The following is a 17,181-nucleotide window of genomic DNA, read 5'->3' on the forward strand; positions in this document are numbered from 1 at the left end:
TATATATATATAATATATATATATATATATTTATATATAAAATAATTATAATAAATTAATAAATAAAATAAAGTGATAAATATATAAATAATGTTTATTTTTATTTTTATAATGATTGTTATTATTATTATTATTATTATTATTATTATCATTATGATCATTATTATTATATTAATAATAATATATAATTAGTATTATATATCATATATTATATATATTATAGTATTATCATACTAATTATATATATATATATACTGTTTTTATATATATATATATATATATATATATATATATATATATAATTAGTATTTTGATATTATAATAATAATAACAACAACAATAATAATAGTAATACAAATATAATAAATATGGTAATACATATATAAACTATTTTTATTATTATGTTTATAATTATTATTATCATCATTATTATAATTATTATATTAATAATAATAATATATAATTAGTATTATATATTATATATCATTATGTAATATAATATAATAATATTAAAATATTTATATATATATATATATATATATATATATATATATATATATATATATATATATATATATATATAAATATATAAAATTATTATATTGTTATTTATAATAATAATAAAAAAGATAATACATTGTGTTCTTGGAATACTAAATAATAGAATAATAGAAAAGGAAAGGAAACATATTGCTACAAAAAAAGACAGGTTTTGAAGTCGTTAAATAAATATATATATGTATATATATAAAGAAAAAATAGTCAGGTCTTGAAGTTGTTAAATAAATATATAAAATAATAAACAAAAGAGATAACTAAACAGATACGTTGTGTTCTTGGAATACTGAATAATAAAAAAAGAAAGGAAAATTATGATGACAGTTTAAAAAAATTAAAAAGCTAAAATAAGTTTTGAAGTTGTTAAATATATAAAAACAATAAACAAAAAAGATAAATAAATAAATAAACAGATACATTGTGTTCTTGTACACTGGCAACAGTGTAACCATAGGCAGTGCTATTCGTCTAGGACTATCTGTTCCTGTGGAAGATTTGTTGCAATGTGCGACATTTTCAGATACTTTGTGGAATACTGGGAAGAGACAGATACTGATTAGTATGTTACCATCCAGATGCAGGAGTCCTGCACCCCCTGTGAGGAGGTTAGTAGATGACATACCAAGCTCAGCCCCCTCCCTCTCTGATCACTCAACCTCTGTGCACAAAAAAAAGGGGGGAGAAAGGAAAACATCCCACAAGGTTTACAATCCAAACCTGTCACATGAAAGCATGAAATCAATCCCACCTTGAGGAGCAACACAGAGGCAAGGAGAAGCAGGGGCCAGGATGACAGGGAGAGCGCATACAACTGCACACTGACACTGCTAAAAGGTGTCACTGCAACATACATGATCAGACATCTGTGCCTTATGGGGGAGAAGGGTCTACAGAGGATCCATACAATCTGGGAGATCAGACTGAACAGAGATAACAGAGAAGAGCCTCACAACTCACACTAGAAAGTCCAGAGATGAATCCAGTAGAATCAAGAAGACCCCAAGGAGATTCACTACAAGAAGGGATCAAGCTCCCAAGATAACATCTGCAAGAAAAAAATCACTTTCCAAGTGGGCTCTGTAACTAGAAGAGGTCAAGGAGACCAAAAGATCATTTTCCAAGTGGACCCCGTAACTGGTAGAAGTCAAGAAGATCAAAAGATCACTTTCCAAGTGGGCTCTGTAGCTAGTAGAGGTCAAGAAGACCAAAATATAACTATCCAAGTGGGCTCTGTAGCTAGTACAGGTCAAAAAGCCCAAAAGATCACTTTCCAAGTGGGCTCTGTAACTAGTAGAGGTCAAGAAGACCAAAAGATCACTTCCCAAAGTTGGCTCTGCAACTAGAAGAGGTTCAGAAACTGCAAATAGCAGAAATTCTGAAAACACCTCCAACCAAGCTCCAAAGAGAGATCGACAAATTCACAACTGCAACAACAACAAAAAAACAGGAGATCGCGCTCCAAAGAAGATCTGCCGCAAGTAGAGAGCGGACCTGAAAGGGAACCGCGCTCCCGGAGGCGCAGCCAGGAGCAGCTCTGGGACCGTGTGTGAGACTTCCAGTGTCCTTCACTTGTCTTCCAGAGGTCTGGGATCTGCATGTAGAGCTCCACCTCCAATATTATACACCAGGCAGAGCAGCTATAGCCTGACTTGTGCTTGCTTCTCTCTGAACCTCACCAGTTCTTCTACAGTTTGCACTCTTACAGTCTCCCGAGCGCCCCCTGTAGCTCATCCCTGGTGGTGTCCAGCGCATGCTGGAAGACACGAGAGGCTGAAGATCAGCTGAAGTCGTTGGGGGGTGCGAGCAGAAGACTTCACACAGCTGGGCAAGGAGGGGGCAATGTGTGAGAGGGGTGCCCAGAGGATCTGCCTGTGCCTGGGCTGCCTCCTGCTGCTTGTGTCCCTAGGACTGGCTTGGACATACAGGGAGGAGGTGGAAACAGACAGGTGGGTGCCTTCAAGTTACTTATATTATACTTCTAATTTGTATCCAGTGGAACTTTGATGGATTGTCACCTCCAGGTGAGGGGTCGCCTGTCATGACCTTCCCTGCTAATAAAAAAAGCTCTTGGGTCCTGCACAGGGCATCTCAGGTTATTGCATCTGTATGCTTGCAATGAGCTCAGATGCTTAAAAATTTACAATCCCTTTTCCCCCCTTATCTTCCTATTTCCCCCTCATTCCCATATATATTCCCACTTCCCTTTCCTGTTGTGCCTTTACATTTTGGAAATTATTATTATTATTATTATTATTATTATTATTATTAATAATAATAATAATAATAATAATAAATATATATGTATGTAATATGTATATATATATATATATATATATCGATAGATATATAGATATATATAGAGAGAAAGAAGGATATAGATAGATATTTGGATAACTATTATTATAATTATTATTATATTAATAATGTATAATTAGTATTATATATCATATATTGTATATTATAGTATTATAATACTAATTAGTGCTAGTATTATAATACTAATTTTATATATATATATATATATATATATATATATATATATATATTTTGTTGGTTTACAAGAGTTCATGGAGGCAACTAAAAATGAATATCACTTTAATATTAATTATTTTTTCCTACTAAATATTAAGAAAAAATCCAATTCATAAATTAAAAAATATTGCAAAGTGGTCAATTTTTTATTTTTTCAGACGAGTACAGAAAATATGTTAGAAAAAAATCTTTTTGTGTATAGAGCAAATTAAATTCTTTTCCCATCTTTTGTACTCGGCTCCAAATTTCGTCACGGTCGTTACAAGTCACCTGCGCATTATACAGCTCACGTGACGGTGACCTGAAATTTTTCCGCCATAGTCCTGAGCTGTAATCTCCTTTGACCTGTTCGTTTTAGCTCGGTAATTACAATTTCACAGCCCTGTACACACTTTGTAATCGCTCCCATCATCCCTGTTTACAATCCTATTCTGTGCCATAGAAAACCAGTAATAAGCCGACCATTGTCTTTATACTTTTTATTATTACAGGTACAATGAAATATATTTATATATGTTCATTTATTTATATATATCTATATATATATATATATATATATATATATATATATATATTTATATATATATATATATATATATATATATATAATGTATGCACTTGAGAACCATATTCTTAAATTCTCTGGTTGGAGACACCTGTCCGAGATTAGGAACTCAAGATTCTTTCTTCTTCTTCCATGGATTGTTTCTGGTATTACAACCAATTACTTATTTATTTTACTCACTTAATTCCCCAGCGCTTTACAGATGCGATCAATTACTGTACATAACCTGCAATACCAGACACTGCCTATGGGCAGATGTGGCGCTTTTTCAGAAATTTTAGCAGTTGTGATTTTGTAATCTTTTACACCCCTTTTCTGCCCTTTCTGATGATATAAGATGTTCGGAAATTTAAATTCTGCTCTGGTCCCACAATTTATGCCACTGCCACATGATAAAATATAGGAAAACGACATAAAGATATTTTGGAATGTGAGCAAACAAGCAGGTGCAGAAGCGACCTGAGCAACATTTTACAAGGTAAACGTAGTAAAAGTTTACTATAGTACTTTAAAGGAGCTTTCTTATTGTTGGAAGATCCTTTTAAATTTGATAATGGAGGTAGTGATGAGCGAGCACTACCATGCTCGGGTGCTCAGTACTCGTAACTAGTGATGAGCAGGCACTACCATGCTCGGGTGCTCAGTACTCGTAACTAGTGATGAGCGAGCACTACCTGCTCGGGTGCTCAGTACTCGTAACTAGTGATGAGCAGGCACTACCATGCTCGGGTGCTCAGTACTCGTAACTAGTGATGAGCGAGCACTACCTGCTCGGGTGCTCAGTACTCGTAACTAGTGATGAGCAGGCACTACCATGCTCGGGTGCTCTGTACTCGTAACTAGTGATGAGCGGGCACTGTCATGCTCGGGTGCTCTGTACTCGTAACTAGTGATGAGCAGGCACTACCATGCTCGGGTGCTCAGTACTAGTAACTAGTGATGAGTGAGCACTACCATGCTCGGGTGCTCAGTACTTGTAACTAGTGATGAGCGAGCACTGCCATGCTCGGGTGCTTAGTACTCGTAACTAGTGATGAGCGGGCACTACTATGCTCGGGTGCTCAGTACTCGTAACTAGTGATGAGCGGGCACTACCATGCTCAGGAGCTCAGTACTCGTAACTAGTGATGAGCGGGCACTACCATGCTCGGGTGCTCAGTACTCGTAACTAGTGATGAGCGGGCACTACTATGCTCGGGTGCTCAGTACTGGTAACTAGTGATGAGCGGGCACTACCATGCTCGGGTGCTCTGTACTCGTAACTAGTGATGAGTATAATGGAAGTCAGTGGGAAATTCAACCATTTTTCTCGACTTACATTATGCTCGTTACTGGAGTCGAGTCCATCTGAGTATCTAAATGCTCGTTACCAATACCGAGCACCCGAACATAGTAGTGCTCACTCATCACTAGTTAAGAGTACTGAGCACCTGAGCATGGTAGTGCCCGCTCATCAGTAGTTACGAGTACAGAGCACCCGAGCATTGTAGTGCCCGCTCATCACTAGTTACTAGTACAGAGCACCCCGAGCATGGTAGTGCCCGCTCATCAGTAGTTACGAGTACAGAGCACCCGAGCATGGTAGTGCCCGCTCATCACTAGTTACGAGTACCGAGCACCCGAGCATGGTAGTGCCTGCTCATCATTAGTTACGAGTACCGAGAACCCGAGCATGGTAGTGCTCACTCATCACTAGTTACGAGTACAGAGCACCCGAGCATGGTAGTACCCACTCATCACTAGTTACGAGTACCGAGCACCCCGAGCATGGTAGTGCCTGCTCATCAGTAGTTACGAGTACCGAGCACCCGAGCATGGTAGTGCCCGCTCATCACTAGTTACGAGTACTGAGCACCCGAGCATGGTAGTGCCCACTCATCACTAGTTACCAGTACTGAGCACCCGAGCATGGTAGTGCTCGCTCATCACTAGTTACGAGTACCGAGCAACCGAGCATGGTAGTGCCCGCTCTTCACTAGTTACTAGTACTGAGCACCCGAGCATGGTAGTGCCCACTCATCACTAGTTATGAGTACCGAGCACCCGAGCATAGTAGTGCCCACTCATCACTAGTTATGAGTACCGAGCGCTCGAGCATGGTAGTGCTCACTCATCACTAGTTACCAGTACTGAGCACCCGCGCATGGTAGTGCCCACTCATCACTAGAGGTAATCACAGTTGTCTCCAGCCTTGTGGCTTCCCCCAGCTATAGCAAAACTACAAGTGTCAGCATTTGACAGGCACTGAATATCAGATTATGCTGGGAGTTGTAGTCCTGCAGCAGCCGCAGGTTAGAGACTCCAGCCACACTGCCTCCGTGCAGAATACACACGCACAGTTACTTGCAGTCCATACTCCCTTAGGCAATGATTTTTGAGTAGTTTGTATTTTTTTTTTAATCACATCAAAAACACTATGAAAAGTGTGTGAAAAAAACACTGGTCACTGCACTGTTTATCCTCTTTCCTGATCATTTGTTCAGGATTTTTGTTTTTCTTTTAGCTTTTTTCCAATTCAGGTTTTATTAGCGCCTATTGGGGTCAAAAGAAAGTGCCTGTCAATTCATGGAGGCGGATCCTGGGGGTGTTTGCACCAAACAACGGTCTTATGAAAAGGCTAAAAATAAAAAGAGGTTCAGGAAAACATTCATCCAAAAGTCTTTAAGTGTATGTGTAGCGCCCCTGAGACCATCAGGGTGGTACAAGGTTTTGCATCCCCACCAGGATGCGGGGCCTACCCCATTAGGGACCCAGAACCCCAGTGCCGGAAACAATAAAAACCCAGGTAATCCCAGTTTTCCCGAACAATCCCCCATACAATGGTACCTAGTTAGGGTGGGACCATGGATGGCCGCCTAGAGGTGGAGCCAATCCAGTCCACTAGTTGACCAGGTGAGAGGGGCAGACTGTGGACAGTAGTAGTCAGTAAGGAGTAGAGTGTGGTGTGTGAAGGTGGAAGCAAAGTGACGTCCTGACTCGGGTTGACGGTGACCTGGTACCCAGGAGAGGTAGTTGCCGGTGGAGTACGGTGGAGTACTCCTGGAACTACGCACCGACGGGGTACAGGACCCTAGGACAGGAAAGAGCTTCAAGCCGACCTGTTAACATCTGCACAGCAAAGGGGACCATAAAGGACCTTGCTGACCCTAAAGAATCTGAAGACTCAGTAGCAAAGGGAGAACCGGGGACAGGACCAGAGACTTCAACCCCACAGGGATCACACTACTGTCATGTGGACAGAGGTGGACAAACCACAGAACGGGGACCCCCAGTGTTCCATACCACGGGGAGCCACTTACCAGAGACAGATGCAGGGGAAGAAGGTACCAGAGAACCAAACTGGCACTGGGACGAAGGGGACCTGGAGGCGAAACCAGTCGGCCTCGGGCAACCAGTTAACATCTTCAGCAGTGAGTAAAAAACCAGTTGCACTGACTACCTGTCTGGACTCCTTCTTCTGACGCCCACCGCACCATACACCCGCTGGGGCAATGCCCTACTTGTGGAGGGTCTGCCATACTAGCTGAAATACCATCAGCCCCAGTAGAGACATTCTGCAGCGGCGGCTCCCTACACTTAGCCGCAACACCGCAAGTGGCGTCATGAATAACTTTATTGAACAATCCCCTGTAAATATCCCCATTACAAAAAGGGCCCAGAGCACGGAACCGGGTAATGGCCACCACCGTGACATTCCCAAGACATATACCGCCCGGAACCGAGTACCCCATATCCCCGCGACATATGTGCACACTGCGTCTTTTTCATGCAAATTCTACTTCAGAGACCTGACAAACCTATCAGAAAACGCTCAAAAGCATGAACAGAAGCAATTCTGTGTAGAAACAACTTGCTGTGCACTTATTCAGGCTTCTGAACATCTTCAAACCGCTTCAGGTCTCTAAAAATCCAGTGCGCGGCGCTCCCTGCCAAAGCGAGATACGTGGCGGAGCGAGCGTTCATGAACTAGATGATCAGCTGTTTCCTCGTCACGTCATGCCCAATCTCCGGCCACTTTGTCAGCGCTGGGCGACAATGGTGTGAGACTGCCAAAATTTGCAACATTTCTCTGCAACCTTGAGTTGCGACAAAATGTTGAAAAGTTTCCAATTTTTTTACACTAAAATCCAAAAAGTTGTCTTGCAGTCATAGGTTCATTATTTTTAGGTTGTGTGATCATGATGAGTATTTGATGCATCTATTGTGTAACATTGTTACTTATGTTTTTATACGTGTTTTTTATGCATTTCCCCAGTGGGCGGCAGGTGCACTTAAAGTGCAACAATCACCAGGATTTTTGTATATAACCTAAAGCCAGTGCTATACTGGCACTATCAGGCTGATTCTATACATACAGTGCTATACTGGCACTATCAGGCTGATTCTATACATACAGTGCTATACTGGCACTATCAGGCTGATTCTATACATACAGTGCTATACTGGCACTATCAGGCTGATTCTATACATACAGTGCTATACTGGCACTATAAGGCTGATTCTATACATACAGTGCTATACTGGCACTATCAGGCTGATTCTATACATACAGTGCTATACTGGCACTATCAGGCTGATTCTATACATACAGTGCTATACTGGCACTATCAGGCTGATTCTATACATACAGTGCTATACTGGCACTATCAGGCTGATTCTATACATACGGTGCTATACTGGCGCTATCAGGCTCAGTCTATACATACAGTGCTATACTGGCGCTATCAGGCTGATTCTATACATACAGTGCTATACTGGCACTATCAGGTTGATTCTATACATACAGTGCTATACTGGCGCTATCAGGCTGATTCTATACATACAGTGCTATACCGGCACTATCAGGCTGAGTCTATACATACAGTGCTATACTGGCACTATCAGGCTGAGTCTATACATACAGTGCTATACTGGCACTATCAGGCTGATTCTATACATATAGTGCTATACTGGCGCTATCAGGCTGATTCTATACATACAGTGCTATACTGGCACTATCAGGCTGATTCTATACATATAGTGCTATACTGGCACTATCAGGCTGATTCTATACATACAATGCTATACTGGCACTATCAGGCTGAGTCTATACATACAGTGCTATACTGGCACTATCAGGCTGATTCTATACATACAGTGCTATACTGGCACTATCAGGCTGATTCTATACATACAGTGCTATACTGGCACTATCAGGCTGATTCTATACATACAGTGCTATACTGGCGCTATCAGGCTGATTCTATACATACAGTGCTATTCTGGCACTATCAGGCTGATTCTATACATACAATGCTATACTGGCACTATCAGGCTGAGTCTATACATACAGTGCTATACTGGCACTATCAGGCTGATTCTATACATACAGTGCTATACTGGCACTATCAGGCTGATTCTATACATACAGTGCTATACTGGCACTATCAGGCTGAGTCTATACATACAGTGCTATACTGGCACTATCAGGCTGATTCTATACATACAGTGCTATACTGGCACTATCAGGCTGAGTTTATACATACAGTGCTATACTGGCACTATCAGGCTGATTCTATACATACAGTGCTAAACTGGCACTATCAGGCTGATTCTATACATACAGTGCTATACTGGCACTGTCAGGCTGATTCTATACATACAATGCTATACTGGCACTATCAGGCTGAGTCTATACATACAGTGCTATACTGGCACTATCAGGCTGATTCTATACATACAGTGCTATACTGGCACTATCAGGCTGATTCTATACATACAGTGCTATACTGGCACTATCAGGCTGATTCTATACATACAGTGCTATACTGGCGCTATCAGGCTGATTCTATACATACAGTGCTATACTGGCACTATCAGGCTGATTCTATACATACAGTGCTATACTGGCACTATCAGGCTGATTCTATACATACAGTGCTGTACTGGTACTATCAGGCTGATTCTATACATACAGTGCTATACTGGCACTATCAGGCTGAGTCTATACATACAGTGCTATACTGGCACTATCAGGCTGAGTCTATACATACAGTGCTATACTGGCACTATCAGGCTGATTCTATACACACAGTGCTATACTGGCACTATCAGGCTGAGTCTATACATACAGTGCTATACTGGCACTATCAGGCTGAGTCTATACATACAGTGCTATACTGGCACTATCAGGCTGATTCTATACATATAGTGCTATACTGGCGCTATCAGGCTAATTCTATACATACAGTGCTATACTGGCACTATCAGGCTGACTCCATACATATAGTGCTATACTGGCACTATCAGGCTGATTCTATACATACAATGCTATACTGGCACTATCAGGCTGAGTCTATACATACAGTGCTATACTGGCACTATCAGGCTGAGTCTATACATACAGTGCTATACTGGCACTATCAGGCTGAGTCTATACATACAGTGCTATACTGGCACTATCAGGCTGATTCTATACATACAGTGCTATACTGGCGCTATCAGGCTGATTCTATACATACAGTGCTATACTGGCACTATCAGGCTGAGTCTATACATACAGTGCTATACTGGCGCTATCAGGCTGATTCTATACATACAGTGCTATACTGGCACTATCAGGCTGAGTCTATACATACAGTGCTATACTGGCACTATCAGGCTGATTCTATACATACAGTGCTATACTGGCACTATCAGGCTGATTCTATACATACAGTGCTATACTGGCACTATCAGACTGATTCTATACATACAGTGCTATACTGGCACTATCAGGCTGAGTCTATACATACAGTGCTATACTGGCACTATCAGGCTGAGTCTATACATACAGTGCTATACTGGCACTATCAGGCTGATTCTATACATACAATGCCATACTGGCACTATCAGGCTGAGTCTATACATACAGTGCTATACTGGCACTATCAGGCTGACTCCATACATATAGTGCTATACTGGCACTATCAGGCTGATTCTATACATACAATGCTATACTGGCACTATCAGGCTGAGTCTATACATACAGTGCTATACTGGCACTATCAGGCTGAGTCTATACATACAGTGCTATACTGGCACTATCAGGCTGACTCCATACATATAGTGCTATACTGGCACTATCAGGCTGATTCTATACATACAATGCTATACTGGCACTATCAGGCTGAGTCTATACATACAGTGCTATACTGGCACTATCAGGCTGAGTCTATACATACAGTGCTATACTGGCACTATCAGGCTGAGTCTATACATACAGTGCTATACTGGCACTATCAGGCTGATTCTATACATACAGTGCTATACTGGCGCTATCAGGCTGATTCTATACATACAGTGCTATACTGGCACTATCAGGCTGAGTCTATACATACAGTGCTATACTGGCGCTATCAGGCTGATTCTATACATACAGTGCTATACTGGCACTATCAGGCTGAGTCTATACATACAGTGCTATACTGGCACTATCAGGCTGATTCTATACATACAGTGCTATACTGGCACTATCAGGCTGATTCTATACATACAGTGCTATACTGGCACTATCAGACTGATTCTATACATACAGTGCTATACTGGCACTATCAGGCTGAGTCTATACATACAGTGCTATACTGGCACTATCAGGCTGAGTCTATACATACAGTGCTATACTGGCACTATCAGGCTGATTCTATACATACAATGCCATACTGGCACTATCAGGCTGAGTCTATACATACAGTGCTATACTGGCACTATCAGGCTGAGTCTATACATACAGTGCTATACTGGCACTATCAGGCTGAGTCTATACATACAGTGCTATACTGGCACTATCAGGCTGATTCTATACATACAGTGCTATACTGGCACTATCAGGCTGATTCTATACATACAGTGCTATACTGGCACTATCAGGCTGAGTCTATACATACAGTGCTATACTGGCACTATCAGGCTGAGTCTATACATACAGTGCTATACTGGCACTATCAGGCTGATTCTATACATATAGTGCTATACTGGCGCTATCAGGCTGATTCTATACATACAGTGCTATACTGGCACTATCAGGCTGAGTCTATACATACAGTGCTATACTGGCGCTATCAGGCTGATTCTATACATACAGTGCTATACTGGCACTATCAGGCTGAGTCTATACATACAGTGCTATACTGGCACTATCAGGCTGATTCTATACATACAGTGCTATACTGGCACTATCAGGCTGATTCTATACATACAGTGCTATACTGGCACTATCAGACTGATTCTATACATACAGTGCTATACTGGCACTATCAGGCTGAGTCTATACATACAGTGCTATACTGGCACTATCAGGCTGAGTCTATACATACAGTGCTATACTGGCACTATCAGGCTGATTCTATACATACAATGCCATACTGGCACTATCAGGCTGAGTCTATACATACAGTGCTATACTGGCACTATCAGGCTGAGTCTATACATACAGTGCTATACTGGCACTATCAGGCTGAGTCTATACATACAGTGCTATACTGGCACTATCAGGCTGATTCTATACATACAGTGCTATACTGGCACTATCAGGCTGATTCTATACATACAGTGCTATACTGGCACTATCAGGCTGAGTCTATACATACAGTGCTATACTGGCACTATCAGGCTGAGTCTATACATACAGTGCTATACTGGCACTATCAGGCTGATTCTATACATATAGTGCTATACTGGCGCTATCAGGCTGATTCTATACATACAGTGCTATACTGGCACTATCAGGCTGATTCTATACATATAGTGCTATACTGGCACTATCAGGCTGATTCTATACATACAATGCTATACTGGCACTATCAGGCTGAGTCTATACATACAGTGCTATACTGGCACTATCAGGCTGATTCTATACATACAGTGCTATACTGGCACTATCAGGCTGATTCTATACATACAGTGCTATACTGGCACTATCAGGCTGATTCTATACATACAGTGCTATACTGGCGCTATCAGGCTGATTCTATACATACAGTGCTATTCTGGCACTATCAGGCTGATTCTATACATACAATGCTATACTGGCACTATCAGGCTGAGTCTATACATACAGTGCTATACTGGCACTATCAGGCTGATTCTATACATACAGTGCTATACTGGCACTATCAGGCTGATTCTATACATACAGTGCTATACTGGCACTATCAGGCTGATTCTATACATACAGTGCTATACTGGCGCTATCAGGCTGATTCTATACATACAGTGCTATACTGGCACTATCAGGCTGATTCTATACATACAGTGCTATACTGGCACCATCAGGCTGATTCTATACATACAGTGCTGTACTGGTACTATCAGGCTGATTCTATGCATACAGTGCTATACTGGCACTATCAGGCTGATTCTATACATACAGTGCTATACTGGCACTATCAGGCTGATTCTATACATACAGTGCTATACTGGCACTATCAGGCTGATTCTATACATACAGTGCTATACTGGCGCTATCAGGCTGATTCTATACATACAGTGCTATACTGGCGCTATCTGGCTGATTCTATGCATACAGTGCTATACTGGCGCTATCTGGCTGATTCTATGCATACAGTGCTATACTAGCGCTATCAGGCTGATTCTATACATACAGTGCTATACTGGCACTATCAGGCTGATTCTATACATACAGTGCTATACTGGCACTATCAGGCTGATTCTATACATACAGTGCTATACTGGCACTATGAGGCTGAGTCTATACATACAGTGCTATACTGGCACTATCAGGCTGATTCTATACATACAGTGCTATACTGGCACTATCAGGCTGATTCTATACATACAGTGCTATACTGGCACTATCAGGCTGATTCTATACATACAGTGCTATACTGGCACTATCAGGCTGATTCTATACATACAGTGCTATACTGGCACTATCAGGCTGATTCTATGCATACAGTGCTATACTGGCACTATCAGGCTGATTCTATACATACAGTGCTATACTGGCACTATCAGGCTGATTCTATACATACAGTGCTATACTGGCACTATCAGGCTGATTCTATACATACAGTGCTATACTGGCGCTATCAGGCTGATTCTATACATACAGTGCTATACTGGCGCTATCTGGCTGATTCTATGCATACAGTGCTATACTGACGCTATCTGGCTGATTCTATGAATACAGTGCTATACTGGCACTATCAGGCTGATTCTATACATACAGTGCTATACTGGCACTATCAGGCTGATTCTATACATACAGTGCTATACTGGCACTATCAGGCTGATTCTATACATACAGTGCTATACTGGCGCTATCTGGCTGATTCTATGCATACAGTGCTATACTGGCACTATCAGGCTGATTCTATACATACAGTGCTATACTGGCACTATCAGGCTGATTCTATACATACAGTGCTATACTGGCACTATCAGGCTGATTCTATACATACAGTGCTATACTGGCACTATCAGGCTGATTCTATACATACAGTGCTATACTGGCACTATCAGGCTGATTCTATACATACAGTGCTATACTGGCGCTATCTGGCTGATTCTATGCATACAGTGCTATACTGGCACTATCAGGCTGATTCTATACATACAGTGCTATACTGGCACTATCAGGCTGATTCTATACATACAGTGCTATACTGGCACTATCAGGCTGATTCTATACATACAGTGCTATACTGACGCTATCTGGCTGATTCTATGAATACAGTGCTATACTGGCACTATCAGGCTGATTCTATACATACAGTGCTATACTGGCACTATCAGGCTGATTCTATACATACAGTGCTATACTGGCACTATCAGGCTGATTCTATACATACAGTGCTATACTGGCACTATCAGGCTGATTCTATACATACAGTGCTATACTGGCACTATCAGGCTGATTCTATACATACAGTGCTATACTGTCGCTACCTGGCTGATTCTATGAATACAGTGCTATACTGGCACTATCAGGCTGATTCTATACATACAGTGCTGTACTGGTACTATCAGGCTGATTCTATACATACCTGTAGTGGTCAGCTCGGATGTTTAGGTTTTGAAACCCAAGAAAGTAAAGTTTATAAAATCTGCAGCTTCTTGAGCAGCTGAGGATCAGATAATATCTGGGGGGTATTCATAGTTATCCCCTCCCCCCATTGATGTAACTTTTTACTTCTAGGACTCCCGGATGTCATGGGCGTTACCTTGGTGGAACGCTTGTGACATCATCTAGGAGGCATAACCACACATGTTGAATCGAAACCCACATGGCAGGATCCACATTATCTTCACTAAATAAACATCAGGTGAGCTGTACCTCCTGATTGGAGTAATGATACGACTCATATGTTTAAATTACCCTAGTTTTGGCCACGCCAGAATCTCTGACACTATGGTTTGGTGAGGGCTGGCAGCAAGGACCTGACTGACAATTATTATGTCCCCTGAGGAGTCTGAGTGACGAAACGCGTCGGGATGTCATCAGGGTCAGCATAGGGGTCCAGCTTGAGATCTAGTTGTGGTCCGTCCTTGTGATGACGGAAGTTTGGGGCAGCAGTTATTATATTTTTTTTGCATCCAAGGAGTGGTAGGGCCAGTATATGGCGGACGACTCTACTGCTCAGGATCAAGAGACTGCATGACCTCCCATGAAAAGGGACTGGGTGAGACCATTCCTTTTTTAATACCTAAAGATGTATTGCATATTTACGTACATGTATGACTGACCATTGTCAGTGAGATGAGCGCATATTGATTTTTTAGGTATTATTTCTTTTGTTGTGTCTTTTGTCAATTGGACCATTGTCCTTTGCTTACAGCAACATCACTTTTTGGTTTTGTTTGTTTGGTTTTTTTCTTGTGTTTGTTTTTTCTTGTGGCCATCACTAGACAGGACCCCCCTCGGGTATGTCCTTATTTGGCTAACCTAAGTGGCCATGGTGTGTTCACCTTAGATAGTGATGGCTTTTTGAATTTGACTTGAATGTATTAGAGTAATAACGTTGCTCTTTTTAGGTCTATTAATAAAGGAGTATATTTTAATGCTTATTTTGCACACTAACAATTTGGGATTGCTGATTTACTAGGACCCATGTGACCAAAATGGGTGGGGCTTCCTTCACACATCCGTATCTCCGGTTTGTGTGACATCCATTTTCACATGTACTGAAGAACACAGGTCTCATAAAGATAAAGAATTTTATACTTACCTGTCTCTGGTGCTGTGTTTCTGCTGCTGCTTCCGGGCCCGATCATTATGCCTTATGAATATTCACTGCACTGACCACAGACCCGGAAGTAACAGCAGCACCAAGAACTGGTAAGTATACCAGCTCATGCTATCCATGTGCTATCCAGATGTATTTGTTAGGGTTACCCCTTGGCTACCAGACTCACTGTATATCCCGATATAATCTTATATTAGGCAATCGCTTACAGTGCAATTCCCTATTACAAAAAATAATTTGCTCCAAACACCGTTCTTGACTTTGACGTTCCCCTGTTATCCTTATGTTGAATCTTGGTTGTTCCTTATGATCCGCAGGGAAGTCTGCTCAGAGAACAAAGTCACCACCACCAAGTACCCGTGCCTGAAATCTACGGGAGAGCTGACCACCTGCTTCAGGTACGATCTGCGCTTCATTGGCAATGATTGTTGATCATGCTGCGATGTGGGCGATGTGGGCGATACGCAGCGTGTCCGGGCACCAGATGTGCTCGCTGCTTTCCATCTGGGTGATTAACCCCTGTGTAGCTGCGGATTTTGTGCGGTGATTACACGGATTGTGATCTTCTTACCGTGCAGACAGAATTCTCCGCACATGTGTTTTATGTAAAGTCAGAATCACGGTCACTCGGCGTCTGGAGATTTGATGTGAATTTTGCTTTTATAGAAACAAGGAGTCAGACTGTTGTTCGTAGATGAAGTTGCTTAATTTGTGGATGCACGAATATCGGGAAAATGCAACTTTTTTTTAGCTACAGTGTCTGTTAGTCTCCGGCCAATCCAGTGCACATCCTCCGCCGGTCTTTATTAAGACTGTAGTGATGATTCGCCATACTGGTACATTAAAGGGAATCTGTCTGCAGGTTTTTGCTATGTAATCTGAGAGCAGAATGATGTAAGGGGCAGAGACCCTGATTCCACTGTCACTTTTTAGGCTGTGTTCTGTTGTTTCAATAAAATCAGTGTTTTATCAGCAGCAGATTATCACTACAGGACTGTCTGGTGTGGTGGAGTCAGACGATCCTGATTCATGGAGAGGAGCGAGTGGAGCACGACTGCAATAAAAAACACCACAGCTTGTTATGAGTTAGACGAGCCATGGTGATGCACCCCTGCCGCGCCCCGGTCACCCCCCAGCTCCGGACATTTCTGTGTAGTTGGGAGATTCTGGAGTGAAAATGCTAAAAGTCACTTTTTTTGCGCAACCACAAGTTGACAAATCAGGGTCAATAGATGGATAGATAGATAGAGGGATAGAGGGATAGATAGATAGATAGATAGATAGATAGAGGGATAGATAGAT

At 41.6% G+C, this 17,181-nt stretch overlaps 1 protein-coding gene across 1 annotated transcript in view; it reads left to right on the forward strand.

Annotated features, from left to right (window-relative positions):
- The first annotated feature begins 1,244 nt into the window (after window positions 1-1,244).
- CCBE1 (collagen and calcium binding EGF domains 1) overlaps window positions 1,245-17,181 on the forward strand; it is a 511,157-nt gene continuing 495,220 nt past the window's right edge. The window contains exons 1-2 of the mRNA XM_075343280.1: window positions 1,245-2,504; window positions 16,197-16,277. Of these exons, the coding sequence (XP_075199395.1) occupies window positions 2,398-2,504; window positions 16,197-16,277 (188 nt within the window). The 5' untranslated portion in view covers window positions 1,245-2,397. The remainder of the gene's footprint in view (window positions 2,505-16,196; window positions 16,278-17,181) is intronic.

Source organism: Anomaloglossus baeobatrachus, chromosome 1, assembly GCF_048569485.1.
Source record: "Anomaloglossus baeobatrachus isolate aAnoBae1 chromosome 1, aAnoBae1.hap1, whole genome shotgun sequence".
Taxonomy (NCBI): domain Eukaryota; kingdom Metazoa; phylum Chordata; class Amphibia; order Anura; family Aromobatidae; genus Anomaloglossus; species Anomaloglossus baeobatrachus.